The following is a 22,788-nucleotide window of genomic DNA, read 5'->3' on the forward strand; positions in this document are numbered from 1 at the left end:
GGAATGGGATACACTTAGATAGAAAGGGCATAAGTATATTTGTTGATGCTATCAAAGCAGTGTTAGGTGAGTCAGAAAACTCCTACCTTCGAAGGAGATTAACAGACTAATAGTAGCCACAGGCAGAGGTGAAAGTGATTCTTGCACTGCTTCTGTTGGAATGAGCAGCAGCTTGGAAAAATCAAGTTGCTGGGGATTTCAAGAACTGGTTGGAGTCATCATGGAACAAGTAAATACATGGGCTGTGTTCAACTAACTAAGAGTAAGAACAGGTGCATGTATACTTACATGTACACCAATGCTAGGAATACAGTAAATAAACTTGATGAATTTGAAGTGCTGGTTAACAAAAATGGTCAAACGACCCAACAGCAAAACTACAAAGGTCAGTCGATGTTAGAGGTGAGCACCAGGTCTGGACTCATACAAGCAAACAGGCGCAGCACTGTTGAAAAGTTGACTACCCAATACAACATGGCCCAACCCCGAACAATGCTGGCATGACCACGTATCGCACAATCACACATATGGACTATACCAGCAGACAACCCCTACGGTATCCTCTCCTAACCAAGGTTCGTTGGGTAAAAGACTCGCCTGGTGCAAAGAGCATGCAAGTTGGACGTTAGAAGACTGGAAGAAGGTGTGCTGGTCGGATGAGTCATGTTATTTACTCCACACCGTGGATGGTGGTGTACGTATTTGGTATCAACAACATGAGGCTCCTGATCCATCATGCATGGTATCAAAAGTGCAGGCAGTTGTATGGTGTGGAGCATGTTTCACTAGCAGGAACTTGGACCCCTGGTGCATGTGGAACAATGTATCAATAGTGTCCACTGTCATCAACTGCTTGCTGACTGTACACCCCTCTATTTTTTTTTTTTTATGAAAACCCCAAACATGAGAGGTATTAGAACCTATAGTACTTAGTACCGTGCTTGGGTTAGAGGTTGAGAAAACGAAAGAAGATATTTGTTGACATCAGACTTGAACTTCTGTAGACTGTAATTTTCAGGAAATACAGTATGAAGGAAGGTTATTCCAGAAAACGGCAGTTGAATGAATAAACAAGGAAGATGAAAAGTTAGTTCTGTGAGTTTCAAGTTGGACAGTAAATGGATGTTGGCTGGTGGTGGCACGTGTTTGGACTGTTTTGAAAGAGAGAGAGCGGGAATTATAGAAGCCAATTCAGAACAGAGCCCATGGAAGTATCTGTAGAAAAGGCATGCAGCAGAAACAGTACACCTATGAGACAGAGAGTGGAGAGATTATGTTAGAGAGGAGTCGTTAATTAACCTAACTGCCCTCTTTTGAATGGAATTTAGGAGCCTGAGAGAGGTTTTGGGGGCACCACCCCAGATGTGGGAACAATATTCCATGGTAGGGCAGATTTGCGATTTGTACAGAGTGAACAGCTGTTTGGAAGAAAAGTAATGCCGAGAGTGAAAGAGAAATCCAAGTTTTTTAGATGCAGAGGAAGCAATATTTGTAATGTGCTTCTGCCAAGAGATATTAGAAGTCAGAGTAATCCCCAAAAGAGATATATCATTTTGCCTAGAAATCGGAGTGTCACCAAAGATAAGCAACGGAGCAGAAGAATCTTTTTTGCGAGATATAAGACAAGACTGAGTTTTAGAAGGATTGAAATCAACTAAGTTGTCTTTGCCACACTGGAGGATTACCTGGAGATTAGCATTTAAGGAATTGGTAGCTGATATTCGAGAAGTTGAAGCTGATTGAGTAGGGCAAGGTTTTTCAAAATGGAAAGTGGAATGCAATGTGCTATCATCGGCAAAACTATGGATAGTTTGTTGCACTTTTTCCCGAATGGCAATGGTGTCTTCCAAAATGAAAATGTGCCGAGCCATCGGCACTTGTGTGGAGGAATGGTTTGAGAAACACAGTTCTGACTTCCAGCATTTCAATTGGCCTCCGAACTTCACTGATATCAATCCCATAGAGCACTTTTAGGACACTATGGAAAGGCATATCAGGTGTCTGGATACACCAATCACCACTATACCTGCATTGCTGACCGCATTACACACAGTTTGGTTGGCCATACCTCCCGACATCTTGTTGAATCAATGCTACGTCAGATAGCTGCTGTACTAAGGGCAAAAGGAGGACCTACGAAGTATTGGGTAGGTGGTCATAATTCAGTGTATAATAACCATGTTTCATTTTTATATTTAATTATTGTGTAAAAAAAACTTACTTGCTAAATGTTAATTAACAAAAATTACATCCTATTTGGAAAATACATAATTAGTGGTAAGGAACTTTTCTTGTGGCCTGCTACCCATGAGATCGATGAAGTCTGCAACCTTCAGGATTACATCTGTTTTAGCTCCATGGCCAAAAAAGGCTGGGTGCTTCTGTTTAATGTATGAAAAAAAGTAATTTTAAAAGGAGATAAGTATAAATTAAAGCTTCAATGCATCAACATTTCTTTGAGAAAGCATTCACTTATCATATTGGTTCATCAAAGTTGATTAAAACTAGGAGCTATAATACAGGCTCTCAAATAATATCCTCAGATCATCCAAATCACATCAAAATTCCTCTTCTAATATTCATAATGTTCACCAACTTCATTCAAGTTTACTCACAAACCAATCAAATTAACACATTATGGGTGACAAACATTCATTCCATAAATAAATTCTCACACCATGCTGTCAGCCTTTCAGATCAGTTGAGCATGCTATTTGAAAGCCTCCATTATTAATCCCACTTTTAAGCTTTTTAAAAGTTTTAATCAAATGTAATGAGTGTTTGCAAAAAAAAAAGGTGAACTTTTATAAAAGAATTTAATCCATAATTATCACGTTTCGATTGTAGTTTACACACACTCAACCATAGTGATTGAGGATTTCTGATATAAATAAGTTACTTTAAATTAATTCATTGTGGAAAAAATTTCAATGCTGAAATTAAATGTGATTACATGTTACAATGTAATCTTTCATTATTTTGTAAAATTTGTAAAAATTTATAATTTCAATGCAATAAGATTCTACTATATACTATACTACTCACCTCTTGGCTGGGATTATTTTTATCATCAAATGAAACTACTTTAACCCGATACCATTTTCCATCTTTAGAATATTTACAGGCCCAATAAGATCCTATTTCTAATGCTTGCATAGGTGCGGGAGAATTGGAAGGGTAATTCTGATATAGGCTATTCATGTTTTCTTGAAGTTCATCTAACAAGCTGCTTTTATCTTCTATAATATGAATATAGAATTCCCATGGATCTACAATATAAGCTATCATAACAAACACATAACCATCATTCAACTGTATATCTGTGGGAGGGATAACAGTTCTAGATTTTTCCACAGTGCTAGCATCTATTATTTCTCCTCTTTCAAAGTTTTTATCTATTTCCAAAGCCTGAACACTTTTACAGTTATTATTTCCAACTGTCCTATTTCTCAAAAGAGGAGAATGCTTCCCTGTTAAAGTGTCTTTGATTACACAAGGTACATCTGAAGTGTGATCACCTTTGGAAAAATTATTTTTAGTGAGATCCATGTTGTTTTCTCCATCTTGACAGAAAATTGCTTCTTTCTTCTGAGTGTTATTTTCTTGTTGCAGTTCATTCCTTAAACAGCTATTTACATTTGCTTTCTGGGAGTTGTTTGTAGGATCAAGATTTGTTCCTGGCTTGCAACACTGGATTGATGTCGAAGAATCCTAAAAATTTAAATTAAGATTACTGTCTTCATCATTAAGGTGGTAAAATAAAAATAAAGAATCAATAAAATTACAAAAAAAAAAAAAACAAATGACACACCAAAAGTAAATAAATTAAGTTAAATCAAAATGGATAGCAATGTGATTTATTAATGTTAATCACAGCAGATTTTTCTACATGTGCAATGCATTATAAATTAGTGATATAGCCTTAGCCAAATAACTGCAAATATGAATATTAAGAACAAAAACCCTTTCAAACGAATACCTAAAAAAAAAAAAAATAATAATAATAATTAAACATTGAAAAGACATTAAAGCTAAGTGTAACTTATTTTACAATATACAATATGATCTAAGCCAGAAGGCCAAGAAGTGATAACTTATTTGACATGGTAGAAGGCTGATAAGAACAGATACTACACTTTGATCTTAGCCAAAAGGCCAAGAAACTTATTTGACAGAAAAAATCCATTGATTTCCATATACAAGCGGTGGTGGAGTTCATGATGCATTTTCCAGCCAACCATTTTATAAGCTTAGCATGCCAGCCTTTAACTTTCATTTGAACAACTGAATTCTGTATAAATCTCACCTCTTTTATACCCATTTCCATATCTCAACATGTTCCCCAAAACATCTCAAACTCCTTGTTTCTACCCAATCAGGTTATCTTTTAAGGAGGGAAGAAGGTTTTTTTTCATATGTGGGCTCTGCAGGGTGAAGGTGTAGATCTACTTTTCTGAAGGTTATTTCAATTACATTTCAAATAACATCCTCGAAATAACTGCCTTGAAATTTTCCAGTAACCAACACATCATATTATCTTTCCAATGGTATACATTGTTTTAATAGATGGCAGCATGAAAACAGCTTTGAAGATCAGATGAGGGTATTGCTGTTGCAATATCCAATCAGATATTGCAACAGTCAGCACTAATGATATTAAGAGTAGGAGACCGGCGGAATTACTTAACAAGTACAGGTCATGTTGAAAAAAAGCCGTGAATTGGGGTTGAATTTAAAAGTGTCTGCAATTCTGCCCAGACACAATAGGGGGGAGTATTAAGAGTAGGAGACCGGCGGAATTACTTAACAAGTACAGGTCACTGTTGAAAAAAAGCCGTGAATTGGGGTTGAATTTAAAAGTGTCTGCAATTCTGCCCAGACACGATAGGGGGAGTATATGATGAGAGTCTTGTCGATCAATTCGGCCCTGGAAAAATTGTGCAAGGCTCAAGGGGTAGAATATTTTTCAGCCTGGTCTGTACTTATTAACAGGAGAGACTGCTTCTACAGGGATGGGATACACTTAAATAGAAAGGGTGCAAGAATATTTGCTGATGCTATCGAGGCAGAGTTAGGTGGGTCGGAAAACTGCTAGCTTGGGGGGATACAAAGACTAATAGGTTAGCAGTAGCCACTGGCAGAGGTGAAAGTGATTCTTGCACTGCTTCTATTGAAATAAGCAGCAGCCTGGAAAACAAGATGCAGGGTATTTCAGAGACTGCTGGAAGTCATTGCAGTACAAGTAAACACATGGGTTGTGTTAGGGTAGCTAAGAATATAATAAAAAAATAAATTTTCTCTTTATACTCCAGGACGATCAAACGGTCAGAGGAGTTTACAAGATACACAGAATACAAGAAATAGCACCGCATTCAGCAGTCACGAGCTTGAACCCCGATCACTCAAGGCACGTGTACTTATGCACCCGCGCGCCTGACCACTAGGCTATATGTTGTTGTTGTTATTTGGTTTTTAGGAGCATTAGCAACTAAGGCTATATTGCTCTGGGATATGCGGTTGCCATTCCCTGACCTTTCCGCATCCTCCGTATTTGGTGGTGACGGGCTCTAACCCCGGTCTAATCAAGAAGCGAGCTAAGAATACGAACAGGTGCATGTATACTTGCGTGTACACCAATGCCAGGAGTTTGGTAAATAAATTTGATGAATTTGAGGTATTGCTCAAAACATCAAAGGCAGATATTGTTGGGATATTATCAGAGACAATGTGTACAGGAAGGATGGACAAGATAGGAAAGGAGGAGGGGTTATACTATTAGTTAAGAAACACAAAATCCAAGGAAGTGAAGCCAGTCGACATCGCTGGACAGTGCAGTATCGAGGCAGTTTTCTGTATTTATAAATAATATTGATGATGGTATATCAAGCTTAATGTCCAAGTTTGCAGACGATACAAAGGTTGGCAGGGTTGTTAAGGACACTACGGATGCTATGCTGCTGCAACAGGATCTAGAAAGGTTGAGCAGATGGGCTGAGACGTGGCAAATGAAGTTTATCATTGACAAATGTAAAGTACTACATATGGGAAACAGCAAACCCAGAGCAACGTATCAACTCTGTGGTACTACACTGACAGTGGTAGAGAATGAAAGGGACCTGGGGGTGGTTGTGCAGGCAGATATGAAGTTTTCTGAGCAGTGCAGACTGGCTGCAAGAGTAGCTCGTGGTGTATTGTCGATGATATATAGGAATTTTTCTAGCAGGGATAAGGAGGTGATTATTCCCTTGTATAAGGCAATTGTCAGGCCACACCTAGAGTACTGTATACAGGTCTGGAGGCCTCATTTGAAGAAGGATGTAGAGATGCTGGAACGAGTACAGAGAAGGGCAACAAGATTAGTGAATGGAACAAAGGGGTGCTCTTACGAAGAAAGGCTTAAGTTTTGCAAATTACAGTGTCTGGAGACTAGGCACCAGCGAGATGATCTGATAGAGGTGTATAAAGCCTTGAATGGTTTGAGCATGCTCAATGCTGATGGGAATCTTCCTCTTGCTCAGAATAATCACCTGAGAGGGCATAAATTCAAATTGATGTAGGATAGACGTGAGGAAATTTGCCTTTAGCTAGCGGGTGGTTGGTTGGTGGAATAGACTTCCATTCCTTGTCGTGGAAGTTGATAGCCTAAATAAGTTTAAGGATCAGCTGGACAGGTATTTCGAATGAACAGAGGGGTGAAGTGGTTATTTTTTATTTATTTATTTATTATTATTATTTTTTTTTTTTTTTTTTTTGGCTGATGCTGCATAAGCTTGCTTTCTTGCATCAAATGCCTCTACTAATGCTAATGCTAATATTGCTGTTGAATTTTGGCTAACTAAAGTTGAACTTCTTGTAATTCAGATCCAGAAGTTCATGAAATAGAATTAAGTGACATAAATAGATGGAGAAGATATTACTGCTTAAAAAAAAGTAGAGTTTTTTTAATGTAATTTGTTTTTAATTCTGCCTTCATATTTCACAATAATTTTACTTTAATGATGGGCAATCACATCAAAATAAATAGAAAAAATAATAAATATATTTATTTTAAAAAAATATATATTTAAAACATTTATCATTTATTTTTGTCATGCTCCTCAGAGTCATTTGGCCTGTAACACAGCCCAACTGTCATCTTACCCCGCACAGACTCGACATGTGGCTGATCTTCATCTGACTCTGGATATAGTCCAGGAAGTCACTTTCAGAACTTTTGATAAGAAATCATTTTAAAAAAGGGGGGAGAAAACTCTACTACTGCATAAATAACAAGCTAACTGATAAAATAAAATAAACAAATAAAAGAAAAGGATTTCCTAAGTGAATACATTTCATATATTTCAGCAACAGACCAGTTTTCTCAGTTCTGTTGCTGAAACTCCACATGCTCAGGTCCTTCATGTTCTCTAATCACTTGCATCCCACTTGGAATCACAATATCTTTAAAAGTTGTTTATGTTAATATATAAATATCTGATTTATTAACCACATACAGCAGTGCTCATAGAAAGGCAGGGCACATGAGGCACTCTATGGTTGTAAACCATAGTGCCTCATGGTTGAATTTAGTTTACAAAGCAATCTTTAAAAAAAAAAAAAAAAAAAAAAAAAAAAAACCTGTTATAGAGGCTTTTGAGTACGATAGATTAAGGATATGCTGCTTGGCATGCATGTATAATACTCTGACTTGTGTCAAAAGGTACATATGTATATGCAAAATGACCACTTAAAAAAGAACATTGGGGCATGACTTACATATGTGGATTTGCCCAATGCAACATGTTATAAATAAATGGGGTTAGCATTTCAATTTGATTTCATTCTGAAGTTCAATTTCATTTATCCAAAATTTATTCAAACAAACTTCTCCAACATCAAGTGAAAGTTTATTCCAACAATCGATTTTTTTTATTTTTTTTTACGAAAATCCCAAACAGAAAAAGGTACTTGGTACTGTGTGTGAGTTGAAGGCAAATTTCTACATATCTTTTCTGCAACCTTTTTTCAATTTATGTCCCTTACTTACTATTACTCAGATGATAGATTAAGTACATATCATCTGAGGAAGAGTAAAGATGACATCAAAATTTAGTTTACTCAATCATCTTATTGCCATAAACACTTAAGTGTCCATTCAGATGGACAGTATGTAGATCTGTGCAATCAACTAATCTTGTTGCTCTTCAATGTACTCATTTCAGAAGATATACATCCTTCCTAAAATAAGAGTTCCAAATGTGTATGCAGTATTCAAGTTGTAGCCAAATCACTTCTTTACGCATTGAGGTAAACATCACTTTATCTATGATGGCAAGTTTATATCATTAAGAGAATCTCAGTAGTCAACTCGGTGTCTACTCTGCTCAGAGCACTTCACATTAGATTGTACAATAATCCCACCCCCACCCCACAAGTCTTTTTCACCATCAAGTAACTTGAGTTTCATGTTACCCAAGTGACATGTTATCCTAGAAATATCCTGAAATGTTATCATACCCAAATGCTAGTACCTTGCATTTATCAATGTTATACCTGAATTGCCATTTTTCAACTGATTTGAGTAGTTTATACAGATCTTATTGAAGGAACATACACTGATGAATGTTATTAACCATCATGCTCACTTCTGTATTATGAGTAAACTTAGACATTAAATCTAAAATACCTATAGCAATATTATTAACCCTTTAAGTACTGGGTCATTTTCAAAGATATTACTCCCATGGCTGTTTCTTTTTTTTTTTTTTTTTTTTTTTTTTTGCAAAAAGTTGACTTTTCTGAAAACAAGAAAAATGCTACAAAAAAAAAATAGATTTATTGCATAATATATATGTGGAACATATTTTATTAACTTCAGAAATATTTCATTTTATTTTTGAGAAAAATATTTTTTGAAATTATTTTATATGTCGCTAGCCATAACCTTAGTAAAGGGTAAGGATTTCAAAAGCCAATTTTTGACCAGAATTCTTCCAGAGACAGTATTTTATTACACACAATAAGCAAACAATAAAACAATACAATTCCAAAATGAAAGTTTCTTTCCACTGTGTGAATGCCAAATTTCAGTCACATTTTCAATTACACTAATGGCATAAGTGTTTCTCTTCAATTACTAATTCTGCAATGTTTGTAGACATTTTCCGTAAAATGGTGACTTGTTTTGGATTTCTACAACTATCAGGAAAAACTTTCCCTAATTCCTGAAATCCTAGTTATATATTCTAGGATTGAATTCACCTTTGCCATTTCATATGTTGTCAGCTTCTGTTTCTTTGCAGGCCACAGATTTCTGTTAGAATCAGAACTTCCCTCAAAATGCTAGTTTCTGATTGCTGCTAACTTCTGTTTCATTTGATGAAATGAAAGTTAGCAGCAGTCAGAAACTTCCGATTCAAAATTTTCCTATATCTTCCTGAATTCTGACAGGCAGATCAGGCAAGTTGCAGAAGCCATGTGATATGTTCATGGTTCGTTTCTGACAGCTGATATTTGTAGTAAATGGTTTATTTGAAAGCCATCAGATGACAGCACCTATATGTCAAGTTTTATCAGCTCATTATCATTTGCAATTACAGTACAACCCACAGAATTTAAGGATTGTGTATATGTTTGTTTTCTTTCATGTTTAACTCTATTTTTTTTTTTTTTTAGCCTATTCTGATTGCAGCTAAAATTATAAAACGTTTTTTTATCAAAAAAGAAAGAAATTATCAATTTACTTTATTATTATTAGCAACCTGATAACACAGTTCATGAAAATTTATGTAATTTTTCTAGTAGCCATTCTTACCTTTCTTCTCGAACTTCCATGCAAACATAAAGCCTGAGAAACATTGATGCTAAGTTCTTCTGGTAACATTTTAACAAATAATTCCACAGGATGAAACCCTCCATTACGTGGATAAATTACAGCTTCCACAATAGGAAAGGCAGAATACTTCTTAAATTGGTCTATTGCTTCATTACTCCAACTGTTTGTATGTGGAATTACCTATTTAAAGAAAGACAGAAAATAAATCTAAAATGTTTTTACTAACTTCATAATTAGAGGTCTCTACAATTGTATATTAAAATAATCAAGGCAGATGAACTTTTGGTAGACGTTGCTCAAAGACAGATAGAAATGCAGATATGAAAGATGATGCAAAATAATTTTCTCACCTGACTTCCAGAGAGGTGCAAAAAAAAAAAATAAAAAATAAATAAATAAAAAATACCTAGGAAAAGACTAAACAAGTGAGTAAATAGATAATGAGGGTGAAACCTTCACAAGAGTCATAAGTCTTTCTCCACTCGCTAAACAAACTAGCTATCATTCCTTTTCCAGATTATTCTGATTTTACTGAAAAACTATGTCACAGAAAAAAAGTTTAACTTTCAATACAGAATAGCCTAATCTATTTAGCATGTGTTCCAAAAAGAAGATACTTTTTTTTATAAACCCTTCCCAGAGTACATACATACATACACTTCAAAGCTTAATGTGTCTGTTTATGTATGAATTGTCATAAAATCTTCCAACAATTGCTACTATCTCTTACATATGTTTCCAAGTAACTGTAGCCAGTTTATAACAGACGGCTTTTAAAATAACAGCTTAAAATCAGACGAGGGGTTGACACTTGTCAGCCGCTGTTGAATGATTTGGGTTTACAAAAAGCAGAAATTCTCTGGAATTTAGAATCAGAAGTTGAATAAATAGATGAAGATATTACTACATTAAAAAGCAATATCCCAGTTTGTCTGAAACGTAAAATAATGAACCAATGTATACTCCCCACCATGACTTATGGAAGTGAAACTTGGGCACTCATCAAAAGAATGGAAGAGAAGCTGAGAACTACACAGCGAAGAATGGAACGAATCATATTGGGAATCAGACTGTTAGATAAGAAGAGAAACACATGGATTACACAACAAACTCAAGTAAAGGACATTCTTATCAAAACTAAAGAACTAAAATGATCTTGGGCAGGACACATAGCTCGAAGACATGACAGATGGACTAAGAAAATAACAGAATGGTATCCAAGAGGAGCTAGAAGAAAACCTGGAAGACAAAGGCGGAGATGGATAGATGAAATTCATGAGTTTGTGGGTAGTAAATGGATGGCCAGTGCTCAAAACAGAAGGAACTGGAAAGTTGCTGGAGAGGCCTTCATCCTGCAGTGGATTGAAAATGGCTGATGATGATGAAAAAGCAGAACTAAAAATGAGGTTCTTTTATTATTTTTATTATTTTTTTTATTTGATTTTTGACAAGTTTTCATTTGTACAAATTTTCAAAATTCTATGAACAAACTCACTCCACAGAGCTGGAAGTTGGTAAAAAAAAAAAAAAACTTTGCACTTCTGGATTCATGTTTGGTAAATTTTCTCCTGAAAGGAGTAAATTGCATTTCAGTCTTCAAATTATAACTGAAGAAGTTTTCTCACTTTGTAAGTTAGTTTTTTAACTTCATCTTAGAAATATACATAGGTGCCAGCCCAGAATATAAAGAAAGCACAGACTGCACAGAATATAAAGAAAGATATACCATTCATACTACCACCATGCATTTAAAATTAACCCTTAACATCAACTTCATCTCACTAAGATCAGTTAAGCACAATTAAGAAAAATGGCATGATAATGTTTTCAATACAGTCATTTGAATACCATCAATTTTTAAAATTATCAAAATTCTTCTTGGAATAAATGAGAAAACAATTGTTTTGCTTATTTTTCAATAAAGGCTACAAAGTAATAAAACTGTAACTTTAATTTAGAAGATTAGCATAAAAAGAATGAAAATATTTTAACTTTGTTTGCTGACAATCATTAACATTCCATGTGAATTAAAAATAAAAGAGGACACTACAGAAGTACACACATCTACAGGCCACCTCTGAGCAAAAAATGGAAATGCTTTGCAGCATATGCTATGTAACATTTTTGTATCAGCTGCTTCAGTTTAGATAGCGTAATACATAGCACTGTATTATGAATCTTTTAGCTTAGTACAGTATTAGCAATTAATTAAATTTATAAATCTTATTTATATTAAATGTATTTAAATGGAAATCATGCCCCATACTAGAGCAGCTAAGCAACATGCATAAAGTAGTGAAAGCACTGTGGTTCAGGGGAAAACTGAAGGGGGCAATTCTGTAACACATCACAGTCTAAAGAATTGTGAAAAAATGTGATATGTTTATGGATTTCTCTCAAACAGGACATGATCTAGTTGTGGAGGATGTCTTTCTGTGTGTATATGATGAGAGGCTTGTCAATCTATTCAGCCTGGAGAGATGGTACAAGGCTCATGAGGTAGAATTTTTTTCAGCATAGTCTGTGCTTGTTAACAGGAGAGATTGCTTCTACAGAGATGGGACATACTTAACCCGAGCCTGGTCCGCCCTGTTTTTGTCTAATTTTTAACCCTAACTCGAAAGTTGCTCCCCCAGAAGAAAACTAATAATTTTCATAATTTCTACTCAATTTTCCAAATTGAAACTCTCAATATACATAAACAGAAGTATATTCTTTGATTTCCTACCTTTAGCGCTCAGCAAAAACTATTAATTCACTCTAAAACAGGAAAAATGTACGATCACATTTCAATTTATTAAATTTTGATGTCGGCAAAACAAGATCCAAGCTTTGAAAATAAAACGCATTAGTTCATTAGTTCAAAACTTCGCGCGTCAGCTCGGCGCCTCTGGCTAAAACGAATCAACGCACGCAGAGAGATAATTGACTGGTCAAGCTTACGTCATTAGCGTTACCAAGGTGAAAATGAAACTGTAAACAACTTTCGTGGAAAACAAACAGTTGAGCATCATTACTTGTGAACACTAATTTGCATGGCTCACTCAGAACAGTAGCTTTATTGCTTTTCGTAATTGTTGTACGAAAGAATTGCAACGAATTGGTTTTGAAAAACTAAAATATTGCATTTCCTTTCTTCAATATGTATTATCTACAAAAAAAAAAAAAAAAAAAAAAAATCAAGGAAATTCATCTACTGGAAGCGGAAAGAAAAAAACTGTCGTAAAACTGATCACTACAAGTCTAAGAATACAGGCATACCTCGGTTAACGTTACCTTTGATAACGAAGCTTCGATATAACGAAGTCGGCAATTTCAAGCCCCATTTAACATAAAAAAATATTCCAGTTTAATCACATGAAATCTAAACAAACTGAAGAAATTACGGAAACCTTTGGGGCTTCTCGTGGTTGGTTTGAGAAATTTAAAAAACGGGCCAGGATTCATAGTGTAAAATTAACAGGAGAAGCTGCAAATAAGTTTCCAGAAAAACTAAAGGAAATAATTGAACGTGAAAATTTTCCAAATTTGGTGTTCAATGTTGACGAAAGCGGTTTGTTCTGGAAACGGCTACCAACAAAAAGCTTCATTTCTATTGAAGAAAAATCAGTTGCTGGGTACAAAGCAGCCAAAGACCGTTTAACGTTACCCTTTGGATCAAATGCCTCTGGCGATTATAAATTAAAATTGTTATTAGTTTACCATTCAGAAAATCCGAGGGCGTTAAAAGGTAACATAAAAATGAATTTACCTGTAATATGGAAAGCAAATAGAAAAGCGTGGGTTACCAAGGAGTTATTTAACCACTTTTGTCCTGAAGTAAAACGGTATTGTCAAAAAAAACAACTTTGAAGAAAAAGCTCTTTTGTTGTTAGACAATGCTCCGGGACATCCTACTGATCTTAACACGTTGGACACATGCATTCCTGTCAAAGTTGTGTTTCTTCCAGCAAACACAACTTCCCTGATTCAACCATTGGATCAGGGAGTAATAGCATCATTTAAAGCTTATTATCTGCGTCGAACATTAAGCAGTTTAACTGAACTAGAGGATAAAGAGGAAATGACAGTTAAAACTTTTTGGAAAAACTACACCATTAAAATCGCAATCGAAAACATTGATAGTTCTTGGAAAGAAGTCACTAAGAAATGCTTAAATGGAGTTTGGCGCAAAATATGGCCAGAAGTTGTACTAGAAGAAGAAAATAACATCCAACCTCAAGAAATTAGAAATGAAGTTATCCAGATGGCTCAATCAATAGGTTTCGAAAATGTCGATGAAGAGGATGTTAGAAATTTATTGAATGCAGAAAATGATGGTTTTTCAGTGGAAGATTTAGAAAACCTTGTTAGCAACGAAGACAAAGATAATGAAGACGAAGTTAAAGAAGTTCCTGCTGAAAAAGTGTTAACAACCAAAGATTTAAAAAGGTGCTTAAATGACATTGAAAACGTTTTAAATTTTTTTAGTGAAAATGATCCTGATTTAGGAAGAAGTGTTATTGTTAAGCGATCAGTGTTAAATGCAATAACTCCTATAGGCAATTGTTAAATGAAAGAGAAAAAAAGCATAAGCAATCAACTTTAGACTCATATTTTAAAATGTGATTTCACTTTGTATGTAAGTTGACTGTTTATTTAATAAAACTTTTCTTTGTTCGAAAAAAAAGCTTTTTATTTTCTTTACGTAGGAACGTATCCCTATTTTGGCCATAGTATTTTTACCTCTGAAAACGAAGTTTCGCTTAACGAAGTAATTTCGTGGAACGCATCCTATTCGTTATTCGAGGTATGCCTGTATATATATATATATTTACAATAAACTATTACGGAATGCTAAAAACTGTAATAAAAAGGTCATTTACAATAAAATTTGCTAAAATATAAAACATTAAAAGCGCTAAAAATCTGAAGCTTTCGGGAGCGTCAGCTCCCTTCTTCAACAGTGATATAACTTCCTGCAACATCTCCTTAAGTAGCAGGCTCACGGTACCTCCACACGTGGTATTTCTCCACGTGGTTCAATCGGCACATGGTCAGAACTGGAAGCGGAAATGTCTCGGGAACGTGGCAAAGAAAATCGTTCATCCGACCTTAATATAATTGTTTCAAAGATAGGATTAATACGTATACCTCTGTCTCTGTTTATTGTATTCCTACTGAATGAACTAATCCGTAAACCCTCGAGCCATTTACGCTCCCAGTATCGATGTGCACGATCCAAAATAATAGCGTCCTCCGGGGAGATTTGATGCTGCTTCTCACAAAAATGTTCGGCCACAGCAGACTTGTTGTATTCAGCGGTTCTTATGGCATTTAAATGTTCCCCCAGACGATCCCTGAGCCGTCGTTTTGTTTCCCCCACATAACACTCCCCACAATCCGGGCATTCTATTCTATAAACCACTCCACTACTAAGATCTTTTGGTAGGCGGTCTTTGACCTGAGACACAGCTGTGCACAGCCTCCGCCCAGGAAGCTGTACACAGCGTGTCCCATAACCCCGTAAAATTCTTGCTAGATGTTCAGTAAGGCCCGGATAGTAGGGGATGTATGCGGTGGCTACCGGAACGAACGACTCCCTACGTTCGGACACTCCTCTACTATATCTATCCAGGATCCTCTGGGGGTATCCGCACTTTCTAAGTTCTGCCGTGACACGATTAATTTCTTTTTCTTTATCCTCAGAAGTGGTACAGTGTGATCTTACTCTGTCAAATAAAGCTTTTGCAACACTATTCTTATATTGTCCAGCTTGTGCTGAATTGAAATGGGTGTACTGACCTCCACACATGGGTTTTTTAAAGCTTTATTTGACAGAGTAAGATCACACTGTACGACTTCTGAGGATAAAGAAAAAGAAATTAATCGTGTCACGGCAGAACTTAGAAAGTGCGGATACCCCCAGAGGATCCTGGATAGATATAGTAGAGGAGTGTCCGAACGTAGGGAGTCGTTCGTTCTGGTAGCCACCGCATACATCCCCTACTATCCGGGCCTTACTGAACATCTAGCAAGAATTTTACGGGGTTATGGGACACGCTGTGTACAGCTTCCTGGGCGGAGGCTGTGCACAGCTGTGTCTCAGGTCAAAGACCGCCTACCAAAAGATCTTAGTAGTGGAGTGGTTTATAGAATAGAATGCCCGGATTGTGGGGAGTGTTATGTGGGGGAAACAAAATGACGGCTCAGGGATCGTCTGGGGGAACATTTAAATGCCATAAGAACCGCTGAATACAACAAGTCTGCTGTGGCCGAACATTTTTGGGAGAAGCAGCATCAAATCTCCCCGGAGGACGCTATTATTTTGGATCGTGCACATGGATACTGGGAGCGTAAATGGCTCGAGGGTTTACGGATTAGTTCATCCAGTAGGAATACAATAAACAGAGATAGAGGTATACGTATTAATCCTATCTTTGAAACAATTATATTAAGGTCGGATGAACGATTTTCTTTGCCACGTTCCCGAGACATTTCCGCTTCCAGTTCTGACCATGTGCCGATTGAACCACGTGGAGAAATACCACGTGTGGAGGTACCGTGAGCCTGCTACTTAAGGAGATGTTGCAGGAAGTTATATCACTGTTGAAGAAGGGAGCTGACGCTCCTGAAAGCTTCAGATTTTTAGCGCTTTTAATGTTTTATATTTTAGCAAATTTTATTGTAAATGACCTTTTTATTACAGTTTTTAGCATTCCGTAATAGTTTATTGTAAATATATATATATATATATATATATATATATATATATTTTTTTTTTTTTTTTTTTTGTAAAAATTGTAGTCATATTAAATTTTATTCAATGGTCGGTGTATGAATTTATATATTCTTAGACATGAGTTTTCCCGACCTCAGAGGCCTCTTTCAGGATACTGATCACTACAATGCGCATTTATAAAAAAAAAAAAAAGTTCGCTTTATTGTAATTGTTTCTAGAGGACTAAATCGGAACAGCAGTTTCATGGATGTATATTTGATCTTCTTATGAAATTTCAAGAAAATATTTCTATTCATAGCTGCGTTATAAACTTCGAAAACTGATATCGAAGGAACTTCACATGCATCTCACTGGTGTACAAACGAAAAAAAAAAAAAATGCGCAGCTAGTAACAGATTGTGAGAACAATCCGTTACTCGTAGTGAGGGATTGGGAAATTGTAAGTAATTGTTATTGAATACTTCAATATTTCCTTGATATGCATTTGATATCAAAAAATTTCCAGAGAAAATTGAATTTTCATTATCACACAACGCCCGAAAAATTCACCATAAAATGTCATGTGTTTCAATGTTTGAATTCCATTCTGAGCTGCAAATGTAATTTCACTTCTCTTGCGCTGACAGAGTAGCCGTTCACCGAATGAAGAAAAACAGGGTTCATTTTCATGAAATTTCCAATTCCCTTCTTTCACTTGAGGGGAAAAAACTCCTTAGGGGAGGGAGTCCACCCTGGAGAGAGAGAGAGAGAGAGAGAGAGAGAGAGAGAGAGAGAAATAAAAAATACCCTTTTGGTGGGCAGAAGGCCAAGAGATTGTCAAAGGTCCAGAGCACTAACTTTCATTTATTTTATTTATTATGATTTATTTATTTTATTTTATTATATTATATATATATTTTTTTTTTTTCTTGTGTTATTCTAGCAATCCATCCTGGATTGGGGCTTCCCTGGGCCGGGACAGTGCTTCTCCTCTTTTCTCCTTCCCTCTCTTCATCTTATACAAGTTTTTATTTCCTCCCTGGGAAACTTTTTTTTTTTTTTTGGCTGATGCTGCATAAGCTCATACACTTGCTTTCTTGCATCACATGCCACTACTACTACTACTAGTAGTTCCCCAGGGAGGAGGGCGTGCAGTTAGTAGGGGAGATCTTGCCCTACTGCTAGGGACGAGTACCTGGAGGCAGTCATCCAGGTGATCGCTGCTTCCAGGTAGCCAGAATGGCCAAATACAACATCACAATACGGAACACACACATAAGCTCACAAACAGTAAAAAACGGTATAATAAAAAAAAAAAAACAGCATTGCAGCTCTAAGTCAACTTCATCCTAGGATGCCGAAACTGCAATTGTTTTAGAGAACAATATTTCGCATTTTTACTTTCTAACATTATTTTGCATTATAGCTCTGTTACAATAGTTTGCTTCGTTTCTTTACATTATTGCTGTAGCAAACGATATCGGTGTGCATGACGTTTCATCACAGATGCTGGAGTTCTAATTAGTCAGTTCATCCTAGGATGCGGAAGTACTAATTAGTCCGATTTTGGTCTGGCGCACATTTGAGAAATCCACATTGCTTTACTGCAATTGTTTTAGGGAACAATATTTTGCATTTTTGCCCTAGAGAGAGAGAAAAATAAAAGTATTTTTTCTTTTTTTGTGGGAAGTTGATTGATTGATTGATTGATTTGGGTTTTATTGGCGCACTAGCAACTAAGGCTATAATGCGCCAATTTTTGTGGGAAGCAGGCCAGGAGGTTGTCAAAGGTAACTACTTGGCAATGTTATAATAAATGAAATCCAAATCTTTTTCAATTTTAGAAAAAATAGTGTAATCATTAATTATTAGTAAACAATATTATATTATTATGTGTATGAAATGCAAGTAATTTATAAATAAACAATTTTATCATGAATAATGTTTGTGTTCAGTGTATTCCTGTGCTGTGCTATTGAATTGCAATATGCAATGTTGCATGTGAAAGTTTTGTTCCACAGAATGGTTGTTTCCTCTTACTGAATTTTATCTGAAAAAATAATGCTTTCCAAAATCTGATTGCGTTCTCTTTTTTATTTTTGATTAGGGTATACTACTTTTTTTTTAAAAATTTGTCTCTTGTTTATGACATTCTAATGGCTGTAATTTATTGATATTTTCTACCAAAAAAAATGAAAAAGTAAATTTTGGCTTGTCATATTTTTAACACAGCAAAGCAAAATGAAGTTCAAATAAATATCTTTATTTTTATAATAATATGTTAACACTCATATTTACATTCAGCATAAACATAATAGTAGAACTGAAACTAAGCTGGTATATGGTTCACCAGTACATATTTACATTCTGCGTATAACACAAATAGTGCCCAGGTAAAAACAAATCAGATGGCAGCAGTTGGTGTTTGTCCAATAGATCAGCATCTTTCGAAAACAAGAGAAGCAAAGTTCTGAAAGGTGGAATGAATTTCTTTGTTTTCCACAAGATGATGTTCCAATCCAGGATGAAAATCTCTAACACATTTTTTTTTCTCAAGTCCTCATAAATGTCACAGTCAAATAACACATGCTGTCACTCTTCACGTTGTCCGCAAGAGCAGAAGTTAGTATGAAAAAGTCCGAATTTGCACAGTTTATCGTTTAGCGACAGTGTCCAGTGGTGAGATATGACTTCTGCATCAATAGGGAGAACCATTATCTTCTGCCTTTATCCGTTAGGTAGGTAACCTCTGGAGAAAACTTTCTAGTAACCTGCGAGGTGAGCGATATGTCCCATTGTGTCTGTCATAAGGTAGAAAGTTTGTTCCTGTTGTTTTTCTTCTCACCTTAGATGTTATGATTATTCATGTTGATTCTAATATCAAAGAAGTCGGTTGGAATTGCTTGTTTTCAATCTGTAACACAACCCTCTGTAAACTACGTAAAGATCTAGCGGAATAGATCCTGCCAGCACTTGAAGAGCTAATAAAACTGGACAGTAGGCACGCATCAGGGCTAGTAGTATGCTCCTTTTTATAGAAATTAATTTTTTTTTAAATGTTTTATTCTGTAACCTCTGAAACCAGACTCCAGCGCTGAAGGTTACAATAGGGATGCCTTATTGAAACTTCTGCATCCACTGATGAAGATGACTGCCAAGAAAGTGAACATGACAACAGCACAAACAAAGCGTCACTATATCGGAAAGAATAAAGTCACCGAATGAAGAAAAACTGCTGGCCTCCAAAATATCCACACAGCCCAGAACATTATATGTCATCTGCCAGGTACGAGGGCTGCAGCAAGAACACCAATCACTATAGGATTGTCCTTTCGATAATGTAATGTTAACCCAGATAGTGATTCACGCCAGATGTTAGAAGAACAGATAACAATGAAATTAGCTTTCTAACAAACTTTTTAGGAACGTATCATGCAGCAAGTTAAAACTTGGAAAATATGTGGAATAATAATGGTTGGTCCGAAGTAACAGACTCAAAAGAGAAAGAAACAGACCGATTAGCAGCATTTACAGATTTTTTGCTATTTGTTTTTAGATAGATGCCGAAGAAATTACATAGTGCTGTAATATCCTGAAGATAAACAGCTAGTTTCATTCAACGATAAATGTTCTTTTTTTCCAGAATACATACCAGTAAAATAGCAAAATGTGAACTGCATACTACATTATGCTATGCAAATATGATTTTATACACAAAGAATATGGAGATTTATGTTGAAAGACAACAGCCAGACAACTTTTCAAGAACGTCCGGATGTGATGAATCAGCTTGTTTGCCCTATTGAAGAAACTAATCACAATATGCTCCTATAACAACTGGTTCTAGCGTTGTCTTTGACTACTAAAATTTTACGAGGAAACAGTGTTTGTTGGCTCACTGAAAAAAAAAAAAAGAAAAGAGAACTGCCAGCTGAATATCACAAAAAAAACCAGAAATGTGCTCCCACACAACCCACTTTGACAGCTCTATAGATAGCAACGGTGGTACAGTAGAAAGCCAGAAATTAAGGGGTGGTTGAGGGGGAGAAGACAGAGAGTGGTAATCAATGGACACTGCTCATCGTGGACTAATGTTATTAGTGGAGTCCCTCAGGGTTCAGTATTGGGGCCTTTATTGTTTTCTGTATTTATAAATGATATTGATGATGGTATATCAGGCTTAATGTCCAAGTTTGCAGACGATACAAAGGTTGGCAGGGTTGTCAAGGACACTACTGACACTATGCTGCTGCAACAGGATTTGGAAAGGTTGAGCAGATGGGCTTCGAGGTGGCAAATGAAGTTTAATATTGACAAATGTAAAGTACTACATATGGGAAACAGCAACCCCAGAGCAACGTATCAACTCTGTGGTACTACACTGACAGTGGTAGAGAATGAAAGGGACCTGGGGGTGGTGGTGCAGGCAGATATGAAGTTCTCTGAGCAGTGCAGACGAGCTGCAAGAGTAGCTCATGGTGTATTGTCAATGATATATAGAAATTTTTCTAGCAGGGATAAGGAGGTGATTATTCCCTTGTATAAGGCAATGGTCAGGCCACACCTAGAGTACTGTATACAGGCCTGGAGGCCTCATTTCAGGAAGGATGTAGAGCTGCTGGAACGAGTACAGAGAAGGGCAACTAGATTGGTGAATGGGACAAAGGGGTTCTCTTACGAAGAAAGGCTTAAGTTTTGCAAATTACAGTGTCTGGAAACTAGGCACCAGCGGGGTGATCTGATAGAGGTGTACAAAGCCTTGAATGGTTTGAGCATGCTCAATGCTGATGGGATTCTTCCTCTAGCTCAGAAAAATCACCTGAGAGGGCATAAATTCAAATTGAGGAAAGACAGATGTAGGATAGATGTGCGGAAATTTGCCTTTAGCCAGCGGGTGGTTGGTGGGTGGAACAGACTTCCATCCCTTGTCGTGGAAGTTGATAGCCTAAATAAGTTTAAGGCTCAGCTGGACAGGTATTTCGAACGAACAGAGGGGTGAAGTGGAAGTGGTTATTTTTATTTATTTATGTTACTTTTTTTTTTTTTTTTTTTTTTTTTTTTTGGCTGATGCTGCATAAGCTTGCTTTCTTGCATCAAATGCCTCTACTAATGCTAATGCTAATGCTAATGCTAATGCTAATTACGCTTCAATATGATCGAATGTGGAATAGACCCATAGGATGAAATGTGATCTACTTCATGTCTCAGGAAAGCAGAAAATGACCAATGGCGCTTTTTTTTTTTTTTGGATTCCTGACACTTCAGGAATTAATACCATAAACAACCCGCAGAACAAAAATCCAGAAGTGAATAATACACACGAAGAGCTTCTCATAGAGATTGGCATCAGTAGTGAAATCACACAACTCTAAAAAAAGAGTAGCCATTCGGTCTCTGCCAAAACTACTTCATGTAAAAGCTGCAGAAGTACAGTTGCATCCAGCTAAAAGAAGATTTCTGATCCTTCTGAAGTTTACACACCTAACCAAGAAGCTATGCTAATACTAATATAATCCCTAAATGAATTAAAAAAAAAAAAAAAAAAAAAAAAATTGACGTGTCAATCTAATCTCTAGCAATAAAAATAATGAGCTATGTTTAGCTAATCTCTAGCTAAATAAGGAAGATGTGGTAACCTAAACCTAAATGAATAAAAAAAGATGTGTCAACTTAATCTCTACGTTAATAAAAAAATAAATAAATGTGCTAATGTAATCCTAAACGAATAGTGTAATCCTAAAGGAATATAAGAAAAGTTATAAATATTGTAAATTTAATTTCTAACTGAATAAAAAAGTGTGCAAATTTCCATTAGTAAACCGAACTGAATGAAAAAGTCGTATTAGTCTTATTCCTAAATGAATATATATCTGTAATAGTGTAATCCCTAAATGAATATGAAGATGCTGTATCAAGCTAATTTCTAAATTAATTAAAATAAAAAAAAAAATCTGAACTTATCTGCTTAAATAATGATGAAAAGCGATGCTGAATTCTAAATATAAACTAAATCTACTTTGTCATAATGTACAAGTGCACCAGGAAGATAGAATAAAACTAAGGCCTTCTGCATTATGTTGCTCAAACTAACTTGCAAGAAACACCCCACTTCTGAAAGAATGTCTCATAAGAAGTGACCTGCTGAAAAGGTTGTAGTAGCGACACACACACATTTGTAGACTATTTTATTTAGCTGTACTGTTTTATATTAGCATACATAATTTTTGCTACGCTTGTGAATATAAATATACATATAAATTATGTATGCTAATAT

At 35.9% G+C, this 22,788-nt stretch overlaps 1 protein-coding gene and 1 pseudogene across 1 annotated transcript in view; both read right to left on the bottom strand.

The window, feature by feature from the left end:
• LOC150083915 (uncharacterized) overlaps positions 1-22,788 on the bottom strand; it is a 352,627-nt gene that overhangs the window by 193,391 nt on the left and 136,448 nt on the right. The window contains exons 7-8 of the mRNA XM_090375828.1: positions 9,794-9,994; positions 3,046-3,711 (exon numbers count right to left, since the gene is read on the bottom strand). Coding sequence (XP_090231954.1) covers positions 3,046-3,711; positions 9,794-9,994 — 867 coding nt within the window. The remainder of the gene's footprint in view (positions 1-3,045; positions 3,712-9,793; positions 9,995-22,788) is intronic.
• Positions 4,033-4,167, bottom strand: LOC150083916 (U2 spliceosomal RNA; annotated as a pseudogene).

The sequence above is a fragment of the Mastigoproctus giganteus genome, chromosome 6, assembly GCF_048544385.1.
Source record: "Mastigoproctus giganteus isolate SK-2022 chromosome 6, ASM4854438v1, whole genome shotgun sequence".
NCBI lineage: Eukaryota > Metazoa > Arthropoda > Arachnida > Uropygi > Thelyphonidae > Mastigoproctus > Mastigoproctus giganteus.